This window comes from Sprattus sprattus (assembly GCF_963457725.1).
Source record: "Sprattus sprattus genome assembly, chromosome: 16".
NCBI classification, from domain to species: domain Eukaryota; kingdom Metazoa; phylum Chordata; class Actinopteri; order Clupeiformes; family Clupeidae; genus Sprattus; species Sprattus sprattus.
Genome location: NC_137914.1, coordinates 21704193 through 21719727, shown reverse-complemented (window position 1 = coordinate 21719727; position 15535 = coordinate 21704193). Strand labels below are relative to the sequence as shown.

Below are 15535 nucleotides of genomic sequence, written 5' to 3'. Positions count from 1 at the left end.
TAAAGGCTCGTGGTGAACTGCTAGCAGACATATTCTCATACTGATACAAAACTGAGAATAATCCTCCTTATACTGGAAAATAAGAATGAAATCAATCCCAATTTTGCTACAAGATATGATCTGAGATGACATCATCATTTCTCGTTTCAAAGTAAAAAACAAAATGCCACACTCTTCCATGAAACAGCCACACAGGAAATATAAATGTAGCTTGACACATAACTTAACTTTCATCTTGACAAGTGTTAGATTTAATCTCCAAGAGCTCTAAAAGGGCTGGGGGACCTTTCCAAATAGAGATGAGTAAGAGTTAACTCCTGCTCAATCGACACCTCAGGGTGTCAGTGGTCAAAACCTGAGAGAGAGAGGGAGAGAAAGAAAGAGAGAAAGAGTGTGAGAGAGAATGAGAGAGAGAGAGAGAGAGAGAGAGACAGTGTGTGTGAGAGAAAGTGTGTGTAAGAGAGAAAAAGAGTGTGAGAGAAAATGAGGGAGAGAGAATGAGAGACAATGAGGCAGAGAGAGTGAGAGAATGAGAGTGTGAGAGAGAGAGAAAGAGAGAGAGAGCGAGAGAGAAAGAGTTAGAGAATGAGAGTGTTAGAGAGAGAGAGAGAGAGAGAGAGAATGAGAGAGAGAGTGAGAGTGAGAGAGTGAGAGAGAGCATAAGAGATCCCTGTATTGTGCCCACTCACCTTCGCTTTGCTGGCTGCCTGCGCTGCCACTGTGGAAGCTGTGGCATGGGTCAGAGTAGCCAGGCGGGAAGGTGGGTGGGGCTGTGGGGTAAGGCGGGTAGGGGTACGGCTGCCCACCTAGGGGCCACGGGTTGGTGGCGGGAGGGGGAAGAGGGGCCAGGGTGTCCTGCTCTGAACCCCCAGCACTGGAGCCTTCGTTGAGGTTAAGCGAGGCCATGTCTGTACGAAGATCAGAGAGAGAGAGAGAGAGACGGTGGTTACTAGAAAGAAGAAGAGGCTATCTCAGAGACAGTGCTGGGTGGAGCAGGTTGTAGGGGACGAGGAGGGTGGTGTACTTTGGCACAGGTCTCTGAAGGTGTAGTAACACTGCTCAGAGAAGGTGATCTTGTTGACCGTGCGTTTGTGTGTGTGTGTGTGTGTGTGCGTGCGTGCGTGCGTGCGTGCGTGCGTGCGTGCGTGCGTGCGTGCGTGTGCGTGCGGGTGTGTGCGTGTGTACGCACTCTGACACAGGTCTCCGAAGGTGTAGTAACACTGCTCAGAGAAGGTGATCTTGTTGACGGTGTGTGTGTGTGTGTGTGTGTGTGTGTGTGTGTGTGTGTGTGTGTGTGTGTGTGTGTGTACGCACTCTGACACAGGTCTCCAAAGGTGTAGTAACACTGCTCAGAGAAGGTGATCTTGTTGACCGTGTGTCTCAGGTAACCGTGCTTCAGGAGGCTGCTGGCGTACTTCCGCGCGTCCCGCCGGTCCTTGAAGCCGTCCACCCGTGTGTAGAGCCAGTCCACCACATCCGCACCTGAGGAGAGACAGAGAGAGGGAGAGAGAGAGAGAGAGGGAGAGAGAGAGAGAGAGAGAGGAAGCAGGCATCAGTGTTCATATAGAAATGGGAATAAAGGGACTACTAGACACGGGTGCTTCAGTTTTATTCACATGAATTGGGTTTTGTGAATAATAGTGAATTCGACAACTACTTAGACATTTCATTTACTGATCAATGCATTTAAATCCAAAACCTTCATGAGTTTGTATATATGAAAGCTGCGTCTATTGTGCAATACATTTGACAGAATTACAGCTTGCAAAATGACTACCAGCAGATTCCTACGAACTACGACTGATGCTAAATTATTTCCAGCCTTTAACACTGGCTTGCACAATGTTTTGCAGACTTTGCAGACCACTGATTGCTGGAAAAGATTTGTGTGGCTTGTGTGCAATGTTTCCTCTTACCTATGACAGCGTTTGCGATGGTGATCTTTAGCCACATCCGGTCCCGGATCTCCATACCAGAGTCTGGGAGTTGCATCACCTTCACGATGGTCGCCATGTCTGTCTTATTGACCGAGAGGGGCAAGTCATCGAGCTCTAGAAGACAATGAGAAAGAGAGCAGGTGTGAGAACTAGTGACATGGTTATTGGTCGTTTCCCAGACAGGAGTGTTCCAGTGCTGTTTGATATGTACACACCAAATATAGGGTGAGAGGGACATTTGGACAAGGTCAGGAAAACATGTATAGGACGTGAGTCACATTTCCATTTAACATAGGAGATTTTCCTATGGTACAGTAAATGGAAATGTGATTCATTAATTATTATTGTGATTCTGTTAATCATTATGTGAGCTGAAAGTACCTACAAATTCTCACAGTAGCTGATTATAGGTGTGATAGTCAATGTCAAATCAGACTCTTTATTATTTGATACGTTACCTGAAGCATCAGTACCTCAGGTCATTAACTACTTCAAAATGAGTTGTTCCATCTGGATCCTTCCCTTGCAGAGCACTACCATTGGATATTTCATTCCATTCAATCAAAGGCTTACCTGATGAATACACTTTTCCTGTTCATGACTAAACGTAACTGATATCTTGCTGAAGACTGCTGTGTGTGTAGTTCAGGGGGCACCTTCAGGGGGCACTTATGACGTAGATCTTTTTTATTGTTCCCGTTAACTCCCTCAACGCACATTCAGGCCATGCTGTAAAGTGTCGTGCCAGTGGGGGGCCTCACCGTAGTGTGGGTAGGGCCCAGTCAGTGCTGTGGTGTGGGAGATCCATGCTGCCGGGTCGATGGGCCTTACTGGTTCAGCTGAAGACATCAAAGAGATCCTTTTTAGTACATACTGAATACACTCTCTGTCATACTGACGGTTAGTAGTGTAAGGAGAGTAGGATCCTACCTCTGGGTATAGTGAAGTAACTGCGGGGAGAGGGATCCCAGCACTTGGCCACTGTTAGACTGATGGGACTGCACACAGAACACAGAATAGTTCAGTTTCTGATGAGGAATTGTGATGGTACTCTTGAAAGTTGATAATATGCTTACAGGGTCTAGTGAACTGTAAGGACGCATTCTTACCCAGGTTTGGAGACGATTTCTCTCAGAATCCTTACAGCGTCGTCGTTGCTCATGTTCTCAAAGTTCACATCATTAACCTGAGGCAGAGATAGCTCATGTCATTCACATAGCCATCCAATATGTTGAGGTTTGTTTAGTTTATTCATGTTGGTTTTCTAAATTCATATAGTCCCTTAAGAGATGCTATATGCCTGAATGTGTTGTGCACTTGTGGAGAAAATTATACATTCCATTATACAAAATGTATCTGGGTGCAAAATGCCTCTCACACTACATCATGATGGAATATTTGGAAGTTTTGGATGTTAAACCCATTTCATCACGATGTGCTGGCCTGTATCCTTCATTTTCACTCTCTCAATATTAGCACTAAGGTAATGATTCCTAGCCATGCCTCACACTGTGCTGCATGGGTCGCTGACTGCTGGACCCATGACAGCCTGCCTACGTCTGACAGCTCAAACACCCCACCCCCCCTCAGGGATGGAGGCTTACAAGTGAGAGAGTGTGCCCTGTGGTCACGGTACCTACTCAAAGAGAGAGCACACATCAAAGAGGCCTGTGACAGGGGAGGAGGTACACGCATTCACCTAACGCAAGCCCTAGAGACAGCCTTTCAGGTGACTGTAGCTTTAACTGCCAAGCTGGGATTCCCATGTATTTCCCCATCCAAGTCCTGGAACATTCATTTTGGGATCATGAGCATCATTTCCTTTTACACAGCAGCACATATTTCATGGATGATGATTTAGCCAAATGACATCTGACCTGGGAATATCCCGTCTGGATACCTGCACAATGCAATCATTGTGAAAGCTCTGAGATAGCGTCACGAATCACATTCATCAGGGGCCACTTCCTGGAATGAAATGACATGTGCGCGAGTCAGTTGGGGAGTATCAGATCACGCAGGTGTAGCGGCGGCGCACCTGTAAGAGCATGTCTCCCGGCTCGATCCTGCCGTCGGCGGCGACAGCGCCCCCCTTCATGATGGAGCCGATGTAGATCCCGCCGTCACCTCTGTCATTGCTCTGGCCCACTATACTGATGCCCAGGAAGTTGTACTTCTCTGCACAGGAATTAAGAATAAGACTATTCAAAACAGGTTAAAGAGATACGGAAAGAAAGAAGGCTCAAACAAAAAGAGGACAATAAGAAGAGATACTAGAGATGGAACGGAGGCTCCTTACCCATGTTGAGAGTGACGGTGATAATATTGAGGCTCATCGTTGAGTCGGTGATGCTACTGAATGACGACGACTACAAAAAACATGGGCCAGGGCACAATCATCACCATTAATAATGTTACTATGTTAGAATGAGACACTTTCAGACGTATGGAAGCCAATTGTATTTAAACATTACAACCTAGGGATTATTCTCATATGGGATGTCTTTAACAGACAATCTCATATTTAACCCACCCGATCCATCTTGGCCACTTTCTGCCTCCGTCTCCGGCGCTTGTGTCGCCTCATGAGCTGAGAAGAGGAACTCTGTCCTGTGGAGCTACTGAGTCTAGATGAGGGACAGGGAGGAGACCCAGAGAGAGAAAGAAAACATTCAAACTCACAGACATCTTTTTACAGGCACACCAACCCAGTCAAACACAGGCCAGCCATTGTTCCTGCCTTTTTAGAGTTGGTTTTGTGTAGCTTTCACTTCCACTGATGTGGTGAACGTGGTCACAGAGGGACAAAAGACCCAAACTGAAGCCCTGTGTCTCAGTGTCATCTGAGTCAGGGAATATTACACACTGTGTGCTGACTAAAGTTAAGACATGAACAGTCTAACGTGGTAAACAATGACAGATGTTTTAGGAAACTGGGTTGTGCAAGGGCTACTACAAAACATCAGTTTTTGGAAACTCAGCAGTCGATTTCAAAAAGGATGAATACACTTTTCCTGTTCATGACTGAATGTAACTGATATCTTGCTAAAGACTGACTGCTGTGTGTGTAGTTCAGGGGGCACCTTCAGGGGGCACTTATGATGTAGATCTTTTTAAATATTTAGTTCCTGTTAACTCCCTCAACGCACATTCAGGCCATGCTGTAAAGTGTGGTGCCAGTGGGGGGCCTCACCGTAGTGTGGGTAGGGCCCAGTCAGTGCTGTGGTGATATCAGTTACATTCAGTCATGAACAGGAAAATTGTATTCAAGCCAAACCCTCGAAGCACTAGAGTTACTTCCCCCAGCTTTGGCAACAACAACAAACCAATCTGGTCCAGGGCTCACCTCTAGGGGGAGATGTTGGGATTCACCTCTAGAGGGCGATGTTGGGCTCACCTCTAGAGGGCGATGTTGGGGGATTACAACATGGCACCTACCTGCTGGTGTCCTCATCCTCCTCGCTGTCCACGAAGGAGCTGGACTCCAGCTCGCTGCTCATCATGGAGGCGCTGTCAAAGCCCATGGCAGAGTCGCGAGCGGCACGCTCTGTCTTGGTGTGGCCGTTGACCCGGGAGACTGGCAGGAGAGAATAAAGGCCAGACAGAAGGTCAGACAGGTAGGAGGATGGATACTGGCATCACACAGAATCAACTCCAGTTCGGACAGGCAAGAGATGAAGGTCAAGGTGAAAAGCTAACTGCACAAAGGAAAAGACGATGAAGTCTACAAATACACATTGTATTCTTATTGCTGGCTTCTAAAGTACCTTATTTTCATACAAACATAAGCCTATGCAGTATCTCCCTGCTTGCCGGTGCTAAATATGTACGACTCATACAATGAAAATGCCCTTGATTAACATAAACTGGCAATTTCACCTAGACAACAAGACAAGGTGGAAGATTATGAAGAACATTAAGTGGGAGAGGTCTCCAGAAGCAGGACTCAGAAACCAGAAGAACATAAACATTAAGCAGGCCAGGGAGATGTTTCTAAGTGGTATTGCAAAATGGTATACTGTGTTACAGTGACTGAGAATTCACTTACTGCTGGGTACAATTCTGGTGAAATCCAAGAGAACAGAGATTATCTCTGATGTCAGACTCTTACACCACACACACACACACACACACACACACACACACACACACACAGCATACGTACACTGCCAGGGCTTTGGCGGAGCCCGAGCTTCAGGGTGGCAGCGGACTGGGTGGAGAGGTCGGGTCAGGTGATGAAGACGATGCCCCGAAGCGTATCTCCAAGAACGACCAAGACATTCAAATACAGTGGGAGTGCCCATCTCTACCAACTATGGCCAGAGGCACAAAACGGTGTCTGTGTATGTGTGTGTATATGTGTGTGTGTGTTTGTGTGTGTGCTGGTGTAAATGTGTGTGCTCACTATCAACAATTTGCTCAATTCACTATCAACAACAGACTGCCATCTAAATCGCTCTTTCATTCATATCTCCTCCCTGAGCAATCCAGTACAAACATGCCAGATTTCTCCCAGTGTTGTGTGGGGGCTGAACAGACAATCTTATCACTCAGCTATAAAGACTCCAGGCAGTCACAAAAAGAGAGGAAATGTAACCCTTGCGTGTGAGGTATGTTTACTCAGTCACTAACTCTCTCTCACACACACAAACAGTACACACACAGGTACACAGACATGCTGTGGGAAATTGTGAAGGTCTGAATAAACGCGTCTCTGGCGTTCTTTCATGCTCAGAAAGCGTGAGTATGCTGCCCCCTCCCTGTGCTGGAGTGCACTCAAGGTTCGGCTGAAATCTGCGGGGTGGCGGGCAGGTGTCTGGCTTGCTCCACGTCTTATCTACAATAGAGGTGTTGAGAGAAAGGATATACAGATAGCAACGAATCCATAGTCAACCACTGAGGTATAGTGGACCTTTGTGAGTTGGAAAAGTCTGGAATGATTAATTTCTGGCTGGAAAAGGCACTCTTACATCTGGGCTCAGCAATAACCAAATGGCAGCACATTCAGCGTACAGTAACGGCAGATCTGATGCAGAGAAACTACTGAGGAGGCGAGGTTTTTTTCCACGCTTAATAAAATAAACATTGCGAGACTAGACTGTCAATGAGACTTTCATCCTGTTAACTTGAAAATGTGTAGTATTCGTTTCAAGTTTTAAATTAATTATACAAAACATATCCCGAGGCAAAAAAAAACGCATAGAGGGGAAAATTAATGCTTAACGGTTCAAAGAACTCCAGTAAATGTAAAAATAATAATAAGCTTGTTTACTACAACACCATTAAGTTGCATTAAATGCATGGAATTCACCCCCTGGAGCATATAAATATTAATGTTGTTGATACACCAAAACGGCATTACGGCAATCATCTGGCCATTATTAATAGATGAGAAAATCAAAACGTGCCCCCACATCTCTGTCAAAGCCGGACAGCATCCGAAACGTCCCTAATTCATATAATCATAATTTATAACTGGAGAAGTAGTCTAGCACAAAAAGGTGTAATAGAGCGGAAAAATGTGTGCAACTAGCCATACTTTGCCTATGTGTATACAAAGTAATGGAGGCTATGTGATATTTACTTCTTTTTTCACATAATTAAAATCCCAAAGCATTGGTCTTACCTTTAAAAAGTCAGAATGCTCTTCTGAGCCGACAGTCACAACGAAGTGATTTTCAGGACAGCGAGTGTGCACAAAAAGTTTAACTCCCGCTGTGCGAGCTCTTTGCCATAAGGCGCTGTCAACAGCGGCGGAATCTTTTTCTCCTAAACACACCGGAACACTGCAGCGCTGTCATAGGCTAAGCTATCCAATGTAGCGCCCGCCACCAGGTGATTTATGACACAAAGTCTGCCAGCTCGTGCATTATTACAGTAACTCTTCTAGTAGAAAATCACATCTGTCTATGTTTAAAAAAAAAAAAAAAAAAAAAAAACACTTACTGCACTAAAATAAGACCCAAAATGGTCTGCTACTCTGACATCCATAGCATGCGTGAATGCAGAGATTTGCAGACAACACCGTCTTTTAACCACAGACTCTTTCCACTTAGTGTTCATGACAGGCGGCCCCACTAAAATTTCAACCAAACAAAAAACAACTGAAAGCCAAACAAGTAGAATAAGCAGAAGCCCATTGCTGAGAGGCAAAGCAAAGAGGACAACAGTGATATGATAAATCAGGCCAATTGACCCTGCGCAGCATATGAGTGGATGCCTGAGGGAAGTGAAAGGGATCCCCTCTCTCTCTGGTGCACAGATGGTTGCACCCTTAGGCATGACACCTGTCCCCTCCTTAACCCACCAAAAACTACATTATTCATCCACTCTGGCAGAGAGATCACTCAGCACTAGGGGGATACCTTACAGATTGTACACTCACAAGCGTGCACAATAAGTGTCCCTTACATATTATACACTCACAAGTGTGCACAACAAGTGTTCCTTACATATTATACACTCCCAACTGTACACAATTCTGTTCACAAAACACCTCCACCCCCTAATCCACCACCTCTCCAACCTCTGTATCCTCCACACACTACATGGTTTTACCATGAGAGATGTCCAACTTGTCTCTTGCTGTACCACACACAAGTACGCTCTAACGAGGAAGTGTGAATCGGACGCAACCGCAGAACTCACTGGAGATGGCTGCACTTCCGTGAGAGTTAATGAACACGCAGTAAAACTCACAGCCGGTCCATATGGGCAGGGGATAATAACCAATTCTGCACACTGGTGTTTCTGGAGCACACGCTCTGGGATGTGCCCTTTACACACACACACACATGCGCGCCCACACACACACACACACACACACACACACACACACACACACACACACACACACACACAGACACACACACACACACACACACACACACACACACACACACAAGCACACACACACACACACACACACTCACACACACACACAAGCACACACACACACACACACACACACACACACACACACACACACACACACACACACACATTTTTCCTACACATCCTATAGTTCTGCTAGGATATGTAATTCATACAAGCACGCTGTATACAAAAGAACCAGGTCACCAAGCCAGCAAATGACAAATAGTTGTTTTATCTGATGCCTTTATTTTGTAAAAACACAAATGTGAAGAGGAGAAAATAATCTGGACTTTCTTAGGTTCCCGGTGGTACTTCCCCCATTATTTCATTAATGTAACAGAGGGCTTAAATTATCATATGTACTTGCACCAGCATAACTGCTAATATAAATAAAAAAAAATCTTTTTTCTATTGAAATACTTGATACACTGTTATGTGTTAAGCAGAGCTCTGAGTTTGGTAATGAGCACAACAGTTATGGCATTCACACAAATGCTTGAGAATGATGATGTGGAAAACATGTGGAAACACTGTGATCTCCTGTATGTGTAGGGCGGATCAAGTGTTTGACTCTGGATGCACAGCAAAACACAGACACACATATACTGTATACATCAGCACCAGCACCGACACACAAACCGGCACACACACACCCACACACACACGTACAAACGAGCAGACACACATACACACGCACGGGGCACACACCCCTTCATGTCTAGTGACACCTAAGAGCACACCTCTCCCCTCCATTCTCCTCCAAAGCAGCTCTTCATTTTCAACTCCTAATTAAGAGCCATTAACTGATGAATGCCTGGCTAATGAGGTGAGAACAGCAGGGGACCCAGAGCTAGAAGGTGAGAGAGTTATTAGGATGTCAAACGCCGGTTCGGGCAGGGACAGCGGGAGTCCCTAATTAGGATGCCTTTCAGGACGCGGAGCTCTCTGTGACACAGACAAAACACACAGGAGCCTGGGATAGAGGAGAGATTGAATGGGTCCTGAGAAATATGTGTGTGTCATGGAAGAGTGTTTAAAAAAACAGAGATACGGAGATCTGCCTTCCCTCTGAAAGCTTCTAACGAAAAACCAACATGCCTTACATCTCTTTCTCACAAGCGAACACCAGCAAAGGAATCATGCACATCCTCCACTGATGAGCATTTTCTCTCCCTTTACCGCTCGCTCTCTCTCTTTCTCTCTTTCAAGATGGAAGGAGGCTTTCATCTTTCCAGGGGGCCTGTCCCCAGACCGTTCCTCTACGTCTATTCAAACGTGCAGCCAAGAAAGCAAATATTCCACAAATCATTCGTCTGAGAAAAACCAACAGTGACTCCCCTGTGCATAAACTGTAACACTCTTTAATGCTGGGATGCTTTCACAAAAACCTCTGTGACCGTGACACACACACACATCTCTGCGAGTTCACACATGAGCTGCAATCTCGCTAGCAAACTGCAGCCCAGTCTATGATGAAGACCTGTGCTGACAGTCTTTAATGAAGACCTCCTTGACAAATCTATGAGGACACTCTTGCTGTATGCATTTGGCCAAACACATTTAACCACCGGATTAACTCAAGCTCTTACTGTGTGCAGATAAGCATGAAATTAGAGTGAGATCTTTATTCAAAGACCACCACCGAAGACCAAAAGTATTTTTATTTTTTTATTTACTGTCCTATGAGCTTTGCTCTGCCTTGTTCTTTAGTGGTCAATAGCCAACGCAAGCTGCTTTATATGTTTGGTAGAACAAAGGTAAACAGGTTGACTGGAAATGACCCAAAGATGCTGAGGCAAAGTCCCAACAAGCAATAATCCTCCAATGAGGAGCTGGGTCAAGACAGAAAAGCCTCAGAGCTATGGGGGTCACGTAGCCAAACAGCATTTTGACCTGCATCTCTGAAACGCATCTCCTCAGCATCTAGACATTCGCCTGTGTTCCCACGTAACCTCTACTTGTTGAAAAAAGAGACGCAAAACTGCCGCGCCTGCCCGCCACGCAATTAAGGAAGCCGCGGCTGACAACCACACTAGGAATGTGACAGCTCTTTGTTCCTGTGACGCTTTTATCGAGGTGATGGTATGCAGACGGCTCTGCACAAAAGACACCTAATCTGGCTTCTGCTTGAGCTGCAGGTGTCCGCTCAAGCTGGAGGGGGTTTCATGATTCTACATGTAACATTTGAGTCATTTAGTTGACACTTTTATCCAACGCGACTAGCAGTATTGCACAGATAGAGTATATGTGTTGTTGAGTATGTGTGCTCCACGGCCTCAGAGATGCTAGCATATTGCTAACACAGGAGCAACCGCTCCAATCACCCTTGGTGTATCAGTCCAGCTACAGGAACACACACGCTACACACTCTCAGCACTGGAGGGCTCTGAAGTCTGAACACACACTCTACTCACTCCTCAGTGTACCATCCCAGGTACAGGAACACACACACATCTCACTCTCAGTGTACCATCCCAGGTACAGGAACACACACACAAACACTCTCAGCGTATCATCCCAGGTACAGGAACACACACACATCTCACTCTCAGTGTACCATCCCAGGTACAGGAACACACACACACACACATCTCACCCTCAGTGTACCATACCAGGTACAGGAACACATACACACACGAACACTCTCAGCGTATCATCCCAGGTACAGGAACACACACACATCTCACTCTCAGTGTACCATCCCAGGTTCAGGAACACACACACACACACACACATCTCACTCTCAGTGTACCATACCAGGTACAGGAACACATACACACACTCTCAGTGTACCATCCCAGTTACAGGAACACACACACACACACTACTCACTCTCAGCGTACTATCCCAGGTACAGGAACACACACTCTACTCACTCTCAGCGTACCATCCCAGGTACAGGAACACACACACACACTCTCAGCATACCATCCTAGTTACAGGAACACACACACACATTACTCACTCTCAGTGTACCATCCCAGTTACAGGAACACACACACACACACTACTCACTCTCAGCGTACTATCCCAGGAACAGGAACACATTCTCTACTTACTCTCTGCGTTGTGGGCTCTTCGGCGAGCACGGTCGCGCTCCCTCTCCCGGCGTTGGCTGAGGAGTGACTCCGTGCCCGTGTCTGCATCCAGGGCATCCCGACTGCTCACAGCATTGGCACTGTAACACACACACACACACACACACACACACACACACACACACACACACACACACACACACACACACACACACACACACACACACACAGGGTTCAGTTCACAAGCCATTACCTCAATTATGACCAAGTCACAATATACCTTTCTGTTGTTAGGATGGCAAGAGCTGAGAAAGCTGAAGAACATCTCAGTTAATATGGCACTTATTTCTCACACTCAGTTATGATGGCCGAGGGGCACGTTACTCTCACCATTATTATCTCTTTTATAACATACGTTTTTTATAAAGGTACAAAATTCAATTATCATGATTTATGAACCATCCTTAATGTGTGTGTGTGTCCATATCAGCCTTTGCCTGTGTGTGTGTGAGTGTGAGTGTGTGTGTGTATGTGTGTGTGTGTGTGTGTGTGTGTGTGTGTGTGTGTGTGTGTGTGTGTGTGTGTGTGTGTGTGTGTGTCCTTATCAGCCTTTGCCTCTGTGTGTGTGTGTGTGTGTGTGTGTGTGTGTGTGTGTGTGTGCATGTGTGTGTGTCCATATCAGCCTTTGCCTCTGTGTGTGTGTGTGTGTGCCTGGGGTGATGCTGAGGAGGATGCTGATAAAGAGACAGTGTGCTTCACAGGTGTGTTAGTGTCCATGTGTGTGGTGTGTGTGTGTGCGTGTGGTGTGTTTGTGTGTGTGTGTGTGTGTGTTTGTGTGTTTGTGTGTGTGTGTGTGTGTGTGTGTGTGTGTGTGTGTGTGTGTAGAGTGTATGAGTACAGAATGGCTCCAGGGTTGGTTATTCTATCAGTGGAATGCGTCAGCCTTGAGCATGAAAGAAACTTGAAGCTGGTGAGAACCTGGCTCCACTTCCCAACACAAGACATAACACACACATACTCATCTCTCAGCCCTACATACAAAGAGTTCACAACAGGCCCCAATATACAGTAGGTGTCATATTAATCACATAAATCTCTTCATTTCACAATGTGCTGTATAAACTATGTGCATTAGGCCCTGAGCAAAACTCTTGAGAGATGAATATTCCGTGTAACTATAGCATATAGATGTGATATGATGTCTGTGGTAGGTTCAAAGTTGAGAAGTAAGGTGAGAGCATGATGTCTGGTGTATAGTGTAGTTTCAGATGCTCAACATTTGAATTCTATAAGAATGATGTAATCTATGATGTTATCTTGAGAGGAGCTTTGCAATATCATAAAAGTGGATAGTGTTTTGTATTCGTTATTTAGGCATACTATGCATCAATGCATTTTCCAGACCAGACGAAAATAAAAACAAACAAAAAACAGCCGTTATAAACAAACAAGGGGCCTGGAATCCAGAAGCACATGGACCAACTGGGCTAGAAGAGTGACACCATGGACCAACTCTACCCTTTCACTGGGCTAGAAGAGTGACACCATGGACCAACTCTACCCTTTCACTGGGCTAGAAGAGTGACACCATGGACCAACTCTACCCTTTCACTGGGCTAGAAGAGTGACACCATGGACCAACTCTACCCTTTCACTGGGCTAGAAGAGTGACACCATGGACCAACTCTACCCTTTCACTGGGCTAGAAGAGTGACACCATGGACCAACTCTACCCTTTCACTGGGCTAGAAGAGTGACACCATGGTGGGGCTAACATCAATGTAGTTCTCTTTTTGACAGAAGGTCAATACTCTTTCTTTAACACTTTGTCCCCTGTGTCTCACACCTGTGTTCCCTATAGGAGGAGCTGAATGTCCCCTGTCTCACACCTGTTTACCCGATAGGTGGAGCTGAAAGTCCCTTGTCTCACACCTGTGTTCCCGATAGGTGGAGCTGAAACTGGTGTCAACCCTTCTGGGCCACATCTGACTGGGACACTGGTTCAAAAGCTCTTCCTCCCCAGCAAGAGCAACACTCAGGTCTCAAACACACTGCCTGAACTCAGTGATGTCAGTGTGTGCTTTTCCCCTGAAAGCTCCTAATTTATCTCGAACGCTGAGGTTGGACTGATTTTCTCTTTTTTTGTTTCTGTGACACTGAATATCTCACCTGTTACCCATTTCTGTAAGCATAGTTTTTAAATGAATCCATGATAAACTTAGGAGCCAGAACTTTATGTGCCGTTTGCCATTCTATTCTCACAGTCTACAAGACAGTTTTTCCATTTGCTCTAAACCGGATGCACCCTCCACCTCAGTAGGTGGCAGTAAGGTAAAGGCTGGTGTAAAGTCTCCCAGCAAGGGGAGGAGAGGAAGACAATGAACAGAAAGGAGGAGGAGAAAGAGGCCGAATACGTCTCTATGCAGACAAATCCAACTCTAATGAGCCTGACAACGTTGATGCCAATGGAGCCTGACAACAACATTTACATGTGCATTTCCACCAGACAGCTTGTCATCCCTAATGCTGAGCTTGTCCTCCTCCCCTCCCCCAACCACCACCACCACCACCACACCCACCCTCTCCATCTCCATCAGCCTATCCCCAGAGAGTAAAGCTCAATGAGCCTCCCTAGTGGATGAAGCCTGTCATTCCACAAACTAATGAGCTGCCCGTCTCTCTCTCTCTGATGGGTGGCTGCCTTCTCTCCCTGTGTCTTCTGTGCATGGGAGATCAATAGGCATACATATTACACACGTCGAGTGCAGGTTTGCCAACGGCACAGGTTTTAGTGAGGTGTCGGGACTTTAGACGAGATTGTTTCTTTTCCGTTCCTTTGATGCAAGTGTTAAAAGGCCTGGGCTCACTGGTCTTTGAGGAGGCTTTGTCTCTGTCTTTTGTATGTTTCTCCAGGTGCATTTTCATGAATGTGTGTAGCCTACACATGCATGTATGAGTTCCGCAGTAGATGTTGCACAAATGTCTGCATTTTACGTGGATGTACCTATTTATTTATTTATGCATCTCTTTCACTCTCACTCTCTCCCCGGTATGTGTGCATCTGTGAGTGTGTGTGTGTGTGTGTGTGTGTGTGTGTGTGTGTGTGTGTGTGTGTGTGTGAGCGATGGCCAGGCTCCATGCATTCGTAGTGGGAGGCAGCAGGCGGCGGGCGGCGGGCAGCCTGATCTCAGAGGAGATTAACACAGCTGGGCCCACCCTGTCTCTGGGAAAGAGAGATGGCCGCTTTTAAAGTCTGCTAATCCGGATTAGCCACATAGGGGCACCAAACACCTATTCCTCATCTCCCTCTCTCTCCCTCCCTAAATTTATTCACTCTCATACGGAGAGGAATACAGGCAAGACACACAAAGGGATCAAGGTTGCCGTAGCGTTTGGTCATATACAGATGCCAGTGGTGCTTCTTTTTTCTTCTCCTTGTCATGGAAATGGAAGACGATTTACTGCGGGAAGACCACACTGCTGGGAATCCGCCATATTAATCTCTGAGGAAATTGGCTGATAGCCTGTTGGAAGGATGAGAGAGATCATGGGCGAAAGACAGAGAAAGATAGACAAAAGGATGGCGGTTTGCGTTTGACATTTACAATCTATGACCACAAGGTGGCAGCAGACGCTGTGGGAGGCGGACGGAGAGTTCATTGTGTGTAGTGTGTCAGGCTGCCC

At 46.1% G+C, this 15535-nt stretch overlaps 1 protein-coding gene across 1 annotated transcript in view; it reads right to left on the bottom strand.

The window, feature by feature from the left end:
• dvl1a (dishevelled segment polarity protein 1a) overlaps positions 1-15535 on the bottom strand; it is a 30394-nt gene that overhangs the window by 3388 nt on the left and 11471 nt on the right. The window contains exons 4-14 of the mRNA XM_080853908.1: positions 11873-11991; positions 5376-5514; positions 4471-4564; positions 4237-4306; positions 3976-4115; positions 3047-3123; positions 2868-2935; positions 2699-2776; positions 1917-2051; positions 1315-1482; positions 690-908 (exon numbers count right to left, since the gene is read on the bottom strand). Coding sequence (XP_080710034.1) covers positions 690-908; positions 1315-1482; positions 1917-2051; positions 2699-2776; positions 2868-2935; positions 3047-3123; positions 3976-4115; positions 4237-4306; positions 4471-4564; positions 5376-5514; positions 11873-11991 — 1307 coding nt within the window. The remainder of the gene's footprint in view (positions 1-689; positions 909-1314; positions 1483-1916; positions 2052-2698; positions 2777-2867; positions 2936-3046; positions 3124-3975; positions 4116-4236; positions 4307-4470; positions 4565-5375; positions 5515-11872; positions 11992-15535) is intronic.